The 16492-nt window shown below is 48.1% G+C and overlaps 6 protein-coding genes across 6 annotated transcripts; 3 read left to right on the top strand and 3 right to left on the bottom strand.

Moving 5' to 3' along the window:
* Positions 1 to 1168: 1168 nt before the first annotated feature.
* LTR64_008383 (uncharacterized protein) lies at positions 1169 to 1375 on the top strand (the record flags this gene model as incomplete). Its single annotated transcript, XM_064902697.1, has 1 exon — positions 1169 to 1375. One exon carries the CDS (start codon positions 1169 to 1171, stop codon positions 1373 to 1375), a length of 207 nt encoding a protein of 68 aa, XP_064750836.1.
* Positions 1376 to 1773: 398 nt separating this feature from the next.
* On the bottom strand, positions 1774 to 2711 carry LTR64_008382 (uncharacterized protein; the record flags this gene model as incomplete). Its single annotated transcript, XM_064902696.1, has 2 exons — positions 1774 to 2542; positions 2590 to 2711. The coding sequence occupies 2 exons, from the start codon at positions 2709 to 2711 to the stop codon at positions 1774 to 1776; spliced, it is 891 nt and encodes a 296-aa protein (XP_064750835.1).
* A 3531-nt stretch (positions 2712 to 6242) lies between these two features.
* MNN4 (mannosyltransferase) lies at positions 6243 to 6721 on the bottom strand (the record flags this gene model as incomplete). The annotated part of the gene is made up of 2 exons (XM_064902695.1): positions 6243 to 6428; positions 6485 to 6721. The coding sequence occupies 2 exons, from the start codon at positions 6719 to 6721 to the stop codon at positions 6243 to 6245; spliced, it is 423 nt and encodes a 140-aa protein (XP_064750834.1).
* A 1040-nt stretch (positions 6722 to 7761) lies between these two features.
* On the top strand, positions 7762 to 9487 carry GWT1 (Glucosaminyl phosphatidylinositol (GlcN-PI) nositol acylation protein; the record flags this gene model as incomplete). The annotated part of the gene is made up of 2 exons (XM_064902694.1): positions 7762 to 7905; positions 7958 to 9487. The coding sequence occupies 2 exons, from the start codon at positions 7762 to 7764 to the stop codon at positions 9485 to 9487; spliced, it is 1674 nt and encodes a 557-aa protein (XP_064750833.1).
* Positions 9488 to 9739: 252 nt separating this feature from the next.
* On the bottom strand, positions 9740 to 10290 carry LTR64_008379 (uncharacterized protein; the record flags this gene model as incomplete). The annotated part of the gene is made up of 2 exons (XM_064902693.1): positions 9740 to 10052; positions 10175 to 10290. The coding sequence occupies 2 exons, from the start codon at positions 10288 to 10290 to the stop codon at positions 9740 to 9742; spliced, it is 429 nt and encodes a 142-aa protein (XP_064750832.1).
* Positions 10291 to 14113: 3823 nt separating this feature from the next.
* LTR64_008378 (uncharacterized protein) lies at positions 14114 to 16228 on the top strand (the record flags this gene model as incomplete). Its single annotated transcript, XM_064902692.1, has 1 exon — positions 14114 to 16228. One exon carries the CDS (start codon positions 14114 to 14116, stop codon positions 16226 to 16228), a length of 2115 nt encoding a protein of 704 aa, XP_064750831.1.
* Between the last annotated feature and the right edge of the window lie 264 nt (positions 16229 to 16492).

The following is a 16492-nucleotide window of genomic DNA, read 5'->3' as shown; positions in this document are numbered from 1 at the left end:
TCAAGTGGCTACGCGGCACAAGCCAAGTCCAACGTCCCAAGTTGTGTGAAAGAGGGAAATTTGATGTTGGTCGTGCTTGAGGTAGATCGGATCTCTGGAACTAAAATACCCTCGGGGAAAGAAGGTCGCCTGTTGCCAAAATACAGGTGTGGCGTCTACGTTGTGGTGTGTGTATATAGAGGTGAGAGGTAGGGGGGAAAAAAGGCACGGATAAACTACTAGTCCTACGCTTTGTGTAAAGAACCAATGTCACTATACTCTCGAATAATGTTGGTATGGCTTCCTTGCCAGTACTGTCTTAATTTGGAGGGGCTGGCACTGTCGAAACTGTCTGACGATGGGAAAAGGACTATCATCAAGAACTTGGAGAGAAAGAGGTTAGAAGGTTTATAAAATCGCCTCGACGGCAAGCCATGTCGTATGGCTCTGTACCAAAAAGAAAGAGAAGAGGGGTTTCTACGTGAGCATGGGGTCGCAGAGCTACACACATCTATCTAGAATAAGAAAGAAATATCACTATGAGTATGTCAAGAACCACATTCCCTTGCACTATGTGAACACTTCCATTAAGCACTGACTCGCCTTGTCACTTCTGCAGATAATGCTTATTTACCAGAGTAGCTCGTCACTTGTTGTTGGTCTACATCTTCTGTACCACTTTCATCGATTTCAAGTCGACTTTCAGACTACTTCACAACTTTGCCCACGTCTACCTTGAAAACCCTAACCAGAAACCCGCCGAAATTGCTCAACAGATTTACACGAAACCCTTCATTCAAGAATGACCTCCCATCTGGGGAGCGATGCGCCACAACGCCACTCTTCTCAACGCCAGCGCTCTTCTCAACTTCCTCTGGTCCCCTCTCGTCCTCACTTATCTCGACACCGATAGAGTGGCTGTCAGCCTTCCCACCTTGCTCATTTTGATCGTTCTGGTGGTAAAAGTCTCGAACGCCGCCACGCCAGTACTTGAGGAAGGTCTCTATCCGTCCATCGAGTGTCTGAACACGCCTTTAGCAAGAATCATTTTGGACAATTGTGAGTAAAGACTAGGTCTCAAAGTTCGAGAGTATCGTCTAACCGCCTATAACTATCTTATTCGACGGGTTTGCAGTGGATACATGCATGTTGATGTTGTGGTGAGATGCGTTTGACGGGCAGCAACGATATGACGAGGGCAAAATCTGTGAGTGGTGTCATGCATTTCAGAGACAGGTTGCAAGGTGGAAGTCCTGGATCCGGAGCTAGGGCCACCCTCAACGAAGACGACTTGGATGAGCTAAAGGAGGGCGAGATTTTCGAGGTGGCATCAATTGTCAAAGGCAAAGGCAGGGAGAATGCCGAGGAGTCGTTGCCACAATTTATCAACCCTTGAGAAAATTGGAGAGCCGATGACTGAGAAAACCATGCTCAACTTCCAGTCTAGACGCGGTCCCTTCGAGGTTGACAGGTTGTGAGAATTCTTTTCTGGAAAAGCATGTCAGATGGGATGGTCGTGTGATGTTGCAGGGTGGATAGACCCTGAGGACGTTTTCTGATTAACATAGTTCAACATGAATGCGCAGAGTGCTGGCTCGATTCCCTCAAACACATATTTGCCCTCGACTAATGTAAATTCGTGTGAGTAGTAGTGACTGATCGATAGACGCCATCTGAAATTCGATATCCAAGAATATCACTGTTGTTTGATTTGTCGTACGTATTGATTCCTTGAGTCATCTGCATAAGAACAGTATGCACATCTTTTTCAGATTGCCACTTGGGGAGCAGCCTCTATGAGCTCAGACCTGGTGGGCCTCCGATAAGTTGGTGAGCTGGACTAGGATACAATAGATCTTTTGCCCTGTCGAGAGCATTCAGATACTCCATGCCTACAGCCCACCGACCATTGAAGCTACTCAATGCCTCTCTTAGCACATCATGGGCTTGAGAACTTGACTTTTCGCCCTCGTAGACTCTCCAAGCGAAGGTCACCGTGGCCATGTATAGACAGTGACCGATCAACGGCGAGATAGCACTGTGCCTGGTGGTCATGCTCGATCGTAGCTGAAGCGCGAGACGTGCAGCATCATCAGACGTGGTCTTCAGGCCCCTGATACACAATATCTGTAACTCGGTCTCCTCTACCGTGTGAGCACCACGATTTGTGATTGTACAACAGAATGGATCACAGAGTGCGATGAGTGCACTGTAGGTTAAGGCCATGGGTGTTGCGAAACTTTCGGGACAGGCATCAAATTCAGCCTGAACGACCTTGGAGAAAGCGGTCACAGTATGATAGACTTGAATTGCCAAAGTAAAACGTGTTCCAGATTCTTGCGCGAACTCATTCAGCACATTGACTACTTTTCCCATTAAGTATACTGCTTGACAGGAGCGTGCAAATGGTCCTGCCTTGAGAGAGGTTGGACTTGCGACGTGTAGCGGCTCGTTGCCACACATTTCTGCTTGATCGAACAGTGTATCTTCGGCAGGTAGAACCTCGTCTTGATGTGGATCCTCGGTATTCAGAGCATGACCAGGAAAGGTGAGATGCATATATCTGTAGAAGTTAGTCGACAGTGGTGACGGCTCTGTTGCACAATTCACCTGTCGAGCAGCAGAACAGCCCACCATGAACGGCGGTTCTCCTCCTGCTCTGCCCAGGAACCTGGGACTAGGAGCATTTGAGGCGCATGCTTGCGACTGTCGAGCCCAAAGGACTTGCCCATGTTTGAGCATTTACCCATAGAAAGATATGCGGCGGGGTATATGGCATGGCCCAGTTCGTATAGAGTTAGTAGTATGTTTGCTTGCAAGAGTCTACATGTCATATATCCGTTTGTCTCTAAAGCATTGGCATAGTTCTTGATATGCCAGTAAACATCAGTCTTCACAATCGCTTGGCAAATTGACTTCATGTCAGCTAGTAAGTGCATAGCCGCCAAAACCAAGGCTACATCTGGTGTAGGCACAAACTTATCGTCACCAAGCATGATTTCATACCGTCGCCGACTGAGTACTGGAAACCAAGAGTGAATGTTGGAGAAATAAATTTGTGCAATGCTTCGCAGTTTGCCAATATTGCCCAGTATGCCATAAATAGTCTCGGGTACTGGAATTATCGGTCGAGGTATGGTTAGCTTAGCCTGGCTAAACATATCATAGTCAAGAAAGAACAACACTGGAAACTTCTCAAACGGATTGACGCATAGTTGGCGGGCTGTCGCGTCGCTCACGCTGTTCACCTGCTGCAGGAGTTGATCGAGCTGCTGCTGTTTCTGCATCAATGATACTTCCAGTTGGGTGATCCGAGCTTGCAAGTCTTCTGAAGAATGAATGAGCGGAGTTTCATCATATTTGCAGTCTCTGGACAGGCGTGCGCATAGTGAGCATTTCGGCAGTTGCTTTGTGCATCGTCGCTTTTGTTTCTTGCACGATTGACAAGCATTAGATGCCAGGTGGACACCAATGCTTAGGTTCTGCATGTTGCAATTTCGCTTCTTATTATCAGACCTTGAAGACCGTACTAAATCTCTGTTGCTTGGAGAATACAAAGCAAAGGCATGGTTGGCTTCAATCTTCCTGAGATGAAGACAAGAGTCATGGGCTAACCACGTATCAAGCAGATGCGTCAGCCACAGACCTGTCGGATGTCATTCGGCGAAACATTTCGCCGAGGTATTATCATTGTTCATCGACGCTACTCATATCAATTGCACGACAACAACTTCCTGCCAGTTGCACCTGATGTTCTCACAACCCGTGCGACTCGCGCTGCATCCTCTGTCTCTCTTCCTAGGCTAGATCTTAAATGTCAAGATCTCTGCTAGCAGCACTGCCAGACGACCTTGTCGACGTCGTGGACAACAAAGGTACGACTCCCCTCAAGTACGTACGCAATGATGTATGGTCAGATTGAAGTATCGGAATACTGCTCGAGGCAGGTACGAACTCTTCCCTACGCAACAAGTCGAATCGCGCTTGTGAATAATTCTATACTCTGACTCAACAAGATACCGATCTCGTGATCGGCAGTTTCGAAAATCCTACAGGTATCAGCAGAGATAGCCTTACCGGTTGGAGCATCTATCGCTTGCGAAAGCGTATACTCGACGGCTGGACATGAGTTTCCGATGTACAGAACCAAATGCTCCAAAAGCTGTTTGAACTCTTGAACATCCAGGTCGCGTTCCGCGCAGGAGGAACACACTTGTGCGTTGTGCGACATCTGTGAGGCTGAAACTTCCCTTGAGCTGCGAGAATGGCCTGGCAATCAAGGAAATTGCCACGACCACACACCACTCATGGTCATAAGATGTTTGAAACTTTGGCAAACATGACAGATGAAGCAGGTCGACAGATGATGGAGCTATCAACTAGAGAGAAGGATAGGTACACGAGGACGGAAACAGAATGACTATGCATGGAGGATGGCACAACGCTTAGAGGAATAACCGTTGTCTAATTTAGTAACACTGGCTAGACTATTCCAGCATGACCCCAGCATTACATCTAGGCAGCTCGATAAAGTTGGTCTGAACCGTTCATTTCACCTCGTCCGCCTAGCGATAAGCTGGCTGCATTCATCTGCCAACCATGGCAATGTTTCAGGCCTTCGTATTTTCAGGAACAGAGGACACACTGGAGCTGTTTTGAGACACGAAATAGACACCGAGGATAGTCAACCAAGCAGTCGACAAGATCGGATATCTGGAGTCCTGATGATCACTTTGTCTTCTTTCCTATCAGGTTGAAATATATGTTGAACCTTGAAGTATAGCTCCGCGAATAATTTGCCAAATTAGCGATGGACGATACCTTATCCGTCCGGTAGCGTGAATAGCTCTTCGTATTGAGATTTGTTGAGTGTTGCTGCTTCTTCTTGTTCATTATCAATTACAGTATACCAGGGTAAAGGCCTGCTGAAGCAGTTCTCATTCCTCAACAGCTTGCCATACACCTCTTACGGATGTCTCTTTACTAGATTGGGCAAGCGTAATTGTGTGGCAGGTATAATGAGGGAAGGTTTTTGTCGAAAATGCATTTGTTGGCAAGTAAGAAGTACGAGCCAATCAAGCCTAACGGCAAGCCATCTCTATGTAGCAGCTCATATCTTACTACATGTAAGATGATTTGACTCAAACTGGCCACAATCACAATCTCGTGTACTTTGGCAGATATTTGAAGCAGCATATGGGCAATGGTATCGGATTTGATTAAACCTGGAAAATCCACACCGACATAGACACCACGGAGATTGATAAAGAGGATAGCAACAGTTACCGATATTGGCAGTAGATGTACAAGACATTGCCAAAGCAACAATATTTTGGATCCAGAAACTGGAACTTTCTTCGCTTCGACGTGTTTGCGATTGTTGGCGCGCATCCCGTCGGGAGACATGTCGACACATTCGTTCAGAAATAGTCGTCATAACAATTTTGCTGCTCACTATGTAGAAAAATTCGCGCTCCAAGTGGTGTGCACCGCTGCACTCATACCATCTCATGATTTTGAGCAAGACAGCTCAGTGATGAAGCTAAATTGCTTTCTGCGATCTAGAAAGTGCGTCGTGAGACCATCAGAGAGGCGTACAAGGGATGCAGCGCACATGCTGGTCTTTTATGTTCTTCAAGAAGGTGGACAGGAGTGGTCCTGGTCGGTGAACGGTCCTCGTTGCTGTATGTGTCTGTGCTGTGGCGGTATGGTCTAGCATACTATTTACTACGTTAGCAATGCGAGCTGACAGATATTGAGAGTAGTGACGGCACGAGCGTGTCGCGTCTACGCCAGCAGCAGCCACCATCGTTTCGCGACGTGGTTGGAAACATAGCCAAGCCTGGTGTTTCGTGCACGGACGTCGAAGTCATCAAAATAGAGATGAAGGCGGTCACCTCCTGTCTTATGTCTTTGACAGGTGCCGTGAGGGTTACAAGCTCGACGAACTGATTGCCGATCAAGCCCATTGCAGGCCTGCTCCAAAGCGAACTGGGAAACACAGCTCATATGGCATGGAACAAGGAGCGATACTGAATCAAAGACCAGCTAGTTGATCAGCTTTAAACCTGGGCTGGCTAAGTCTTCATTCCCGCATTTGTGAGACAATCTGGCTGTTGATGGCTTGCGCTAGTCAATCGACCAATTCACCGCTAAGCCGTGTTTTAGTGCTTCAACGATGTGCAGATCGCGTTTAGTCGTTTGATCATCAACTCGTTCACATTGCTTACTCGAACTCCCAAAGCTGGGATGCGTGGTTGTATTCATACCTGCTCACTGTCAATGCTCACGACGCCATAGATGAATCCAGCCAATTCGTACCAGTGAAATCGGGTGTTAGTGAGTGCTTCGGGACCGTACTCTTCGAGCAGGATTCTGTTACTCCTCGCGGGGACTTTAACCTCAATTCCCTCGATCTGCGACAGCGTGAGAGGATAAATGTCTTGGTTCTAGTGAGTTGGTCAGCCATTACTTTGTCACCACCACAGGACAAGAGTCCACTCACATTGTACCGATGACCGTCTTTGCAGAAAAGTGAAGTCACATCCTTTTTGACGGTAACTCTCTCGTCTTGGTGCAGTGCAGTTATATCGATGAACTTACCGTTTGTTCGATCAATCCAGCGGCCATCGATCTTGTTCGCAACGTCTTCGGGCGACACAATTGAGTGATGTGGATTAACATCCAGCAGAAAGGATCGAACAGAATCTGTGTCTAGGGAATGATGACGAAAGACAGTCATATTGTAATTCGTTGCTAATCGGACGAGATCTTGGTATGGTATTTGAGCATCTATATCGGTGTCCCAGGGTAATAGCTTTTGATTCCAGTACCAACCAAGAAGTGTGCCATGTGCGATCCAAGTTTCCACGCCAAGTTGTCGCATGGTAGCGGCATAGCTACCGAGAAGTGCTTTGAGTGTTTCCCTGACTTCGTCTTCGTCCAAAGCACGATCGAGGCCAAATCGAGTGTCACAGTGACTAACAGCACCTAGTCTGTGAGACTTGCTGTGAAAATCCGTCTCTCTGAAATATTGATAAGTTCCTGGTAGTGGCGGCAAATATTGTGGACGAGTGGATAGCTTGGTATAGCTAAGTAGGAGGAGGACACCAAGTACACACAGTAAAAGGAAGTAAATTCGGGCATGCTTTTTGTGGATATTTGCCATCTGGAGACTTGTACCAACGAACAGCTAGTGGTGTATGAACTCAAATTGACAGAGACTTTGCGCTAGAGTTCAAAGAGACGTCCCTATAGGAGTAGTGTTCAGAATCCTTGCCGAGCCTTGTACAGTGGAATCTCAGCCTGCTTTGCTTTTCTGCTCTAATTTCCTTCCACATCTCGGTCGTCGGGACAATGCATGCCTGGCCGTACTCCACCATGATGACTCTCTGCTGAGCCGGAGGCTGAAAAGTCGATGGCCCACGGCCACTTTCTCTAGAAAATGAATCGCCTTGGTCAAACCCTCCAGGGCTGTTGTCGGTCAAGTGAGAACCTCGTTCTACCTTCTCTGTTTGACGATAGTTGTCATTCCAGGCCCATAACTCCATCACCATAAGGGTGTGAAAGGTCTGTAGCTCAGATTGGAAGGTATAACGACGTTCACACTTGACCAGCAACCGACCTGCCTTTCTAACCTGCAGTTGTGATACTTTCGTCTTATCAGAAGATTACTAGTGCCCCCTGTTTGCGAACACGCCTAATCATGCTGTTCAATTTCGCTCAAACTTAAGACTTGCAGCGCATATATTGCGGACGAAAAGATCAAACACACAGTGATCAATGATTGACCCGGCCGTCGAAATGCACAAAGACGCTGCGGCTTATGAGGCAGCAATGAGATACAAACTGCGCAAGGAAGCTTTTGTGTCCAACCTTTCTGGAAGCTCACTCGTAGACATCAATCTAGTGACGCTGGTAGCAGCGGTCAGTCGCAATTTTACCAAATTGTCCTCAACAGCGACTAACGAACGCTTAGTCAGCTATACTCCTTTGGACAGCTCTTTCCAAACGTGGCTCGTTCAGAGGAAGTGATATGCCGGTGATCTATATGATAGATTTCTTGCTGAACGTATCCGCGATACTCTTCGCCTTCACCATGTATTCATCGGTGCCAGTCTTTCTGAACTTGGCATTGACCGTGCCAGCCGCGCTCCTCCTGCTTCCGTTGCAGCAGTCCCCGAACGCTAAGGTCAACGCCCAGAAGCGAGAACAAGATTGGACTTCCACGAAGGAACAGGAGAAACAGCTTAAGCCTGGCACGTTGATAGTTCGCCCTTTTCTGACTAACTATCGTGGTGCTATGCTGATAGCTACTTCGATCGCTATACTAGCTGTCGATTTCCACATCTTCCCACGACGCTTTGCTAAAGTGGAGACATGGGGAACGTCGTTGATGGATTTAGGCGTGGGAAGCTTCGTCTTCAGTGCTGGACTTGTCAGTGCTCGAACAGTTGTTCGAGATCAACAGCAAGGATCGTGGAGACGGGCTAATCTTGTCACTCGGATGATCAAGGCGCTTCGTCACTCTGTACCACTTCTCGTCCTAGGAGTCGTGCGTCTGATATCGGTCAAGAACCTCGATTATGCAGAACATGTTTCCGAGTATGGTGTGCACTGGAACTTCTTCTTCACGCTTGCACTGTTGCCGCCGTGTGTTGAAACGGTGGACAACAGCCTTGCATTGTTCCGAAGCTCAACCACTGCCACATCAAATCCTTCGCGCAGGTCTGTTCGCTACGACTTAGTGGCACTTTCAATCTCGTTAGCATACGAAATACTTCTCAACAACACCAGACTGTTGTCCTTCATTCTCATTGCTCCTCGTACACCAGACTCAGACCTCCTCACCAAGAATCGAGAAGGTATTTTTTCCTTCTTCGGCTATTTAGCCGTCTTCCTCTGCGGCAGAAGCACAGGCATTCTTGTCTGTCAATTTCGACCACCACCTAACCAGATCAAGCAAGCCCAACCAAGCAAAGCACGGAAAGCCTTTTCATCAGCTGAAGCAGAAGCGAGCGCAGTATTGTTGGAAAGAAACAAAGTCATTCTACCCGAACTAGTGTTGCGAAGTATAGTATTTGTTGGTCTGTACATGCTGTCTGCGAGTGTGTATGCTGTCAACTTGACAGTTTCGAGACGTCTGGCGAATCTGCCATACGTGCTCTGGATTGCTGCATTCAATAACGGCCAGCTGGCATTGTTTGCTTTCATCGAGGCGCTAGGCCCAAAGTTTGTCTTTTTGAACCATTCAACGGCCAGCGAGAGTGGTAGCAGTTCGGAGATAGTCAAAGCGGAACATGTTGCTTCTCCAGTCATGCAGGCATATAACAAGAACGGGCTGGCGATCTTCTTGGTAGCGAATTTGGGCACGGGTCTGGTCAATCTGACTGTCGATACTTTGAACATGAGCGCTGCTGGTGCTATGGGTGTCCTCCTGATTTATGCCGGTGCACTGACTGTGGTTGCAGTGGGATTGCATAGATCAGCGATTAGTATCAAGATCTAAATGGTAGTCATGTTAGCCAAATTTAGAAGTCTCAACTTGCAGAACACAGTCTCTGGGAAAACAGAAGAAATGATTGCGAGTTGGTCATAATCGTTTCGTTTTTGGTGACCTAGCCACATAGCTAGTATCTCGCTGTTTGGTCTCGCCCCTCGCCTCTCGTGGTCTTGAGATCAAGGATTCAATCCTGGGTATTCCTCCTCAAACAATCTAGCTAGCTAAAATGCAACAACAATTACTCTTGCTGGACGTCGCTCATTTCTTGCCTGTGACTGCACCACTGACAGCAGCTTCCGCTTCAGTCATCTTCTTAGCGATCTTGTCCCGACCATCGTGCATATATGCCAGGGTCTTTTTGTATTGGCGGTCTGAGGACTGATTACCGAGAGCGGTGAGGACGATGGCACCTGCACCAACTACGCCTACACCTGCGATGACGTATCTTGCTTGCATGATGTTGGTGTATAGGACCTGTCGGTGGCTTGCGATTGAGGTTCGAGGCAGGAGGATATGCAGGCTTTCAGGAGTGTGGTTGCAGTCGTAAGTCGGCTTCACAAGCAACAAGAACCTGCAGACACTGGTCAGAACGAAGATAGTTCACCGTAAGGAGTACAGACCTGCTAAAGCGCAGCACTGGATTTCAGTCGCTAATTCACGTTGGTTGTTGTTGTAAAGAAGAAGACAACAAACCCAAGTGTGCTCCGAGGTTTAAGTACAGGGCGGAAGCCACGATCCGGAGAACTGGAGAGAGGCACAGCAGGGTAAAAGGTCGTACCTGGGACTTGTGCACAACGGGCAGGCGCCATGGTGCAAAGCCCATTTGAAACGCAACATTGGCAGCCAGTCAAGGGTGCATGAGAACCTGCGGAGCATGTGAGAGGCTCGAGGACTACCCCGGACAACTCCAAAGCTTCCCCGCACTTGTCGCAGGCCTTCCAAGATTGGTTGTCGGCTAGTCCCGTGCGCAATCTCGCCACACCTGCTCTGTGCGGGAACTGGAATTTGCACGGATCAAATATTAAGAGTGAAGGTTGACACAAGCATTTACACGATTCAGACGCTGGCTACAAACTCAATCATGCCACCCCCAATACGACGTCTCGCTCAATACTTCCTAGTTCCCATTTACAGCAATCATCTCTGCTAATATTGCCCCCGTCTCCTTGCAAAAGTCTGACCAGGACTGCGATCGTCGAGTCCTTATCCCGACATGTGCTCTTCCCGAGTCTGAGCTGTCTCCCGTTTGCATCACTACCAGCTCTCGATCAGCTCCATCATTCTTGACCTGCTCATCATGATCCTGTCGCACTTCCTTTACAATATCTTCCTCCTCAATTGATCTCATTCGAGCTGGAATACCGGGCTCAAATGTTTCATCGTGCGAGGTCCAGCGATTCCCCAGCGCATATATATCGTCGCCGACTTTGTAGTCCTCGATTCTCTTTGTCGTTACCCACGCGAAAAACGCCTTCAACGCCACCTTTCCTCCACGCATAACATGCAAAAGCGGCTGAAAATCCTTCCTATCCACACAGAGTTGGTAAGCGTGACTGCGACACAGCCGCTCGGTCGCTTGCGACTCCTCTTCTTCTGCAAACGCAACTGTTGCTGCCATCTCGAAAAGCAGCTTCCTTCCTTCGTCTTTTGGCAACATTGCCACATCTGCCAGCACCCAAGGTAAGTTTTCTCTCAGCTCTTGATCCTAACTTAGCACGCTGCCCATGAGATAATGGAGCAAATCCAGTTTTGTATCTTCTGTCGGCTTCGACACCAGATGCAGCGGTACTTCGATGCTGCGCCTTGCTCGGTGCTGGAATATGTCTTGAATAGATGTTTTTGTACGCACTCACGATGCAAGAGTGTGTAGCAACATTTCATTTGTACGGCATCGAAGGTGAGACGGTCACCGCATACCGCACAGTCGTGCCACTCTTTGTCCAGGAGGCGAAAGTGATGTGGTCCAAGTAGTACTGGTTGTGCGCTTGATGGTCGCTTCTCTGCGTCAGTGACGATCGTTGAATCAACTGTTTGAGACATTTTGGCTGCCTAGGATAATAGTAAGGGTCTTTTTGTGTTAGCGGACTGGAGAATATTGGCCACTCTTGAACCTCTCCGTTACAGATGGGTTGATTGTGTTACAGTCTATGGGCAAGTATAGAAAAGTTGGGAGATGTTGAGTGTGGTCGACATTCGTGAGCGAGGTAAGTGATATTACTTGAGGACAACATAGGTGACTTTTCTTGGCGCTATTGTGTTTGCTAGAGATGTGAGATGTCGGAGTGTGGTGTGGTCAACGTTATCAGTTGTAGGAGAAAGACTCAATTACGCATCGAGTTGAGCCAATGCTGGAAAGCTTTGGCATTGTTACACTATCGAGTGTACCTAATGACAACGATGGTTCACGAAAACGGAGCAACTAGAAACAGTTTACGTATAGTCTTCTGGTAAAGCTAGACTGGCGAACGAATGCTCAGAGAAAGCTCGGCGGTCCATGCGTGCGACAAACTGTACGCATCAGAACATGCTCCGATTTTGCTATACTTTGCTACGGGATGCGGGAAAGAGTCAAGGACACCGATCTGTAACCAATTCCATATAGCTGATTTTGGATCGATGAAGATGGACATCTCATAGCGAGCGATGTTGGAATGCTATCGATGGTCATCAACACGGCCGCATATTGAAGCGCTTACTCAGGGAAGCGATGAGGGTCTCTTCTATCTTTCAAAACTGACAGAGCGAGTCAAATGGAACTCAGCAGTCCTCGACCTTTCAGCGCAGAGGCGACAGCACTCTTGATCAGTTCCGAACAGCCTCGTACGGTGGCGCACTGAATGACCGCGATTACAGCGGCTAATCGAGTTGCTATAGCCTCTGCCACTTGAAGCATAAATTTAATCAGCGGAGAAGTATTACAGCCTGGCTCAACTCAGCACTTGCGCAACCTGGCTCTGGGATATCGATTTGTGCAAAAAGGTAACCCTACAATAAAACGTGATGCTCAGGACGACACCGATGAGCCTAGGAGAGGTCATCATGTGCCAATGAGCAGCTCCAAGTACTGTTAATCTACAATAGTCAGGCGACAAACCCATATCATACCTTTAGCAAGGTGTTGTCGTCCTCATCTACGTAATCCTGCTGCAGTCCATTGTCGGTAGGTAAAGCACTCGCGAGCTGCTCGCCACGGACCCATCCGTACAACGCGCCAAAAAACTTCAACACCAACCACACACCGATTACGTTATACAACATCGATAGAGCTTGCTGACTGTTAGCCCTCAGTATGTTTACAAGAAAAGAACGAAGACATTAACCTTGAGTATATGTGGACCAGAAAGATGCCTGCTTGCAAGAGTGCTCATAAGTCCTCCCCAACAAGCACTAATTGAACCTTCTGGCTGCGACACAAACACCACACTGCCAGGTGTGATGCTATCGGCAAAGTGTTGCTGTAGTGTTGGAGATGTTTTATCAGATGCGTGAACCATGCGTACAGTATGAGCAGGGCCACATAGCTTGGCAGATCCGGAGCAATACTGTGGGGAGTACATCTTCAGGCCAGAAAGGTAACCGCCATGAGCCACCCGCAGCTTGACAAGAGCGTCACCAATCTTCGTACCGCTCGTCAGCTATAGTTTTCTCGCAAGATCAAGACACATAAGCGCGATAACGATCTAGATGAATCAAGACACTTACATCGCAGGTCGTGAAGTTTTGGATAGCTTTCAGTAAGCCAGGTTCGAGCATTTTGCCAGCCATAGCATATGTTCTTTTAATCGAACTACGACCTCAGTGGTGTGTATACATGAGCGGATCGCCAGCTGAAGTCTTGCCTCAACAGTAGATGATCTCCATAAAAACAGAACAAGCTGACCCGGCAGGAACTCTGTTAGTCGGATCGCTCCGTCGGAAACTCTGCCGACATTGAGCCGACACTGTTGTGGCGAAGCATTTCTTTTCTGTCGCTAATCTCATCCAGACCAGACAGGAACGAGGATGTAGAAGAACAGATGCTGGTCGGCTATGAAGCCAATGGATCTCGTAAATTAATTGATCACGTCCCTCTAGGAATCGGGGATGCGGTCCGGTTATGGGCTTAGTCACCGTGAAGTCTTTCTAGACCTGATGTCGATCGCCTTGTGTGATTGTCGTTCATGATCGCGCCACTACGGACATGATACAAATGATGGCGGCTTGCCGGCATGTCTTGGGCCGTTGGGCAAACAGGTCTCAATCGACGAGCTTCATGCGAACTCGAGGGTTCGCAACAGCAGTATCGCGAATAGCGGCCAGCCCCTTAGAACCTGTAAGTCAACTAGAAAGCATTACGACATCGTCACGGGGCACAAGCGGATGGCAGCTCATGCTGGAAAATGCTGTTACATACTCTCCCGGACCATGAGAGCACAGCTGACACGAGCACTGTAGTACAACATACTAGATTACGATGCACGACTACATAGACTACAGCGCAAAACAGCAGGATTGCGACGACCATTGACTCTTTCCGAGAAGATCCTGTACAGCCATGTCGACGAGCAATTCGATGTTAGTAGTGTGCAAAGAGGAAAGACAATACTGCAATTGCGTCCGGATCGAGTCGCATGCCACGATGCCACGGCAACCATGGCACTTCTGCAGTTCATCAGCGCTGGACTAGAAAAGGTAGCCATTCCGACCACAGTCCATAGTGATCATCTTATTGTCAGCAAATTTGGCGCCGAGCTAGATCTGCAGAATGCACTAATTGAACACCACGAAGTGTACGACTTTCTAAGCAGTGCGTCGAAGAAATACGGTATTGGCTACTGGAAGGCAGGATCAGGTATCATTCACATCATCATCTTCGAAAATTACGCAGTGCCTGGCGGGCTCATCATCGGCACGGATTCTCACACTCCAAATGCTGGTGGTATGGGAATGCTGGGCATAGGTGTTGGCGGCGCTGATGCAGTTGACGCGATGGCGGGTATCAGCTGGGAGTTGATGTGTCCTAAGATAACAGGTGTAAGATTGACTGGCAGTCTCCGCAACTCGAGATGGACATCTTCAAAGGACATTATCTGCAAGCTTGCTGGAATCTTGAAAGTCTCTGGTGGCAAGGGCAAGATTATTGAATTCTTCGGACCTGGTGTGGAATCGATGGGCGCAACGGCGATGGCAACAGTATGCAACATGTCTGCTGAAATTGGTTCTACCTCATGCATATTTCCTTACACTGAAGCAATGGGACGATATTTGGCGTCTACAAAACGAGCTGACATTGCAGAAGCTGCCAATACATACAGCACACCGTTATTGACAGCTGATCATGGTAGTGACGTATACTATGATGAAGTCATTGAAATCGACCTCGACGTATTGGAACCACACATAAATGGGCCTTTCACGCCTGATTTGGCACATCCTCTATCGCGACTTAGTGATGCAGTCGCAAAGAACAATTGGCCTGCTCAGCTCAGTTCTAGCATGGTAGGCAGTTGCACTAACAGCTCATACGAAGATCTCAAGAAGGTGCAGCACTTGATCAAACAAGCAAAAGCGGCAGGTATCGCAAAGGTTAAAGTGCCGTTCTTGGTATCGCCTGGAAGTGAACAAATTCGAGCAACAGCTGAAGCTGATGGTATCTTTGACGATCTGAGAGATGCTGGTGCAACAGTACTGAGCAGTTCCTGTGGACCATGCGTAGGTCAATGGGACAGGACGGATGTGCCGAAGGGAGAGAGAAACTCAGTGATATCGAGCTACAACAGGAACTTTGCTGGGCGACACGACAGTAATTCCGCTACGCATTCTTTTGTCACATCCCCAGAACTTGCCACGGTTTTTGCATATTCAGGAGATCTGTGTTTCAATCCTGCTACAGACGCTGTATCAGTTTCGACGTCTCCCTCTGCAGGATTGACGGAGAGCTTCAGATTCGAACCACCGGAGTCCAGTGAGCTACCACCAGCATTCCTGCCTGGTGAGCTGAGATATCAGGCGCCTACTCTTGATAATAGATCAGTACAAGTTCAGATCGACCCAGGATCAGACCGACTGCAGCTCATTCGACCGTTCGCACCATGGCAAGATGAGAATGTCCATGATATGCCCATTTTGATCAAGGTCAAAGGGAAGTGCACGACAGATCACATATCTCCAGCAGGTCCGTGGTACAAGTATCGTGGACACTTGGAAAATATCAGCAATAATATGCTCACTGTCGCCTCTAATGCTTTTATCCCACCGACTGATACTCGTTGCATTGGCCATGCCATTGACCCCGAAACAAGAAAAGTTGATTCAGTACCATTAGTAGCACAAGACCTCAAAAAGAGAGGCGTCAAATGGTGCATCATCGGAGACCACAACTACGGCGAAGGCTCGTCACGAGAACATGCAGCACTCGAACCAAGATTCCTCGGAGGCATTGTCATTATCGCACGAGGCTTTGCTCGTATACACGAGACGAACCTAAAAAAGCAAGGAATGCTGCCGCTGACGTTCGATGATCCTGCTGATTACGACAGAATAGTAGAGGGTGATCGAATCTCTTTGCAGGGAGTACAGCCAGGCGAGATGAAGCCTGGGAAGCAGGTCACTATGCATGTAAGGAGAAGAGATGGATCGTCTTGGGAAACACACCTAAATCACAGCTTCCATGCTGGCCAGATCCAGTGGTTGAGAGCTGGAAGTGCTTTGAATCATATCAAGAATGTCCAGCGTGCTTCAGGCCACCACAAATCTGTTGAGACTTGAACCTATTATGTTCGAGATGGCCGATCTGACGAGAAAGGATAGGACGATGAAGTGACATGGCAGAAGCTCCAGGTCCGTCGGCCTACGCATCAATACAGTGGTGAAGAGAGCCTGCACAACGACATGCTTTCGTGAACCTCTCATATCTACTTGATAAGTGTGTTTTGTGAAGCGACAGAGATACAGCATCGATGTCGTGAACATACGGACAGACTTGAGGAAGACAGAGAAGAAACATTATGGAATGAGGAAAGGATGCGATAC

Source organism: Lithohypha guttulata (genome assembly GCF_036872675.1).
Source record: "Lithohypha guttulata strain CCFEE 5908 chromosome Unknown scaffold_9, whole genome shotgun sequence".
In the NCBI taxonomy this organism is placed as follows: domain Eukaryota; kingdom Fungi; phylum Ascomycota; class Eurotiomycetes; order Chaetothyriales; family Trichomeriaceae; genus Lithohypha; species Lithohypha guttulata.
Note: the sequence above shows the minus strand (reverse complement) of the source record. Positions and strands in the feature narration are given on the sequence as shown.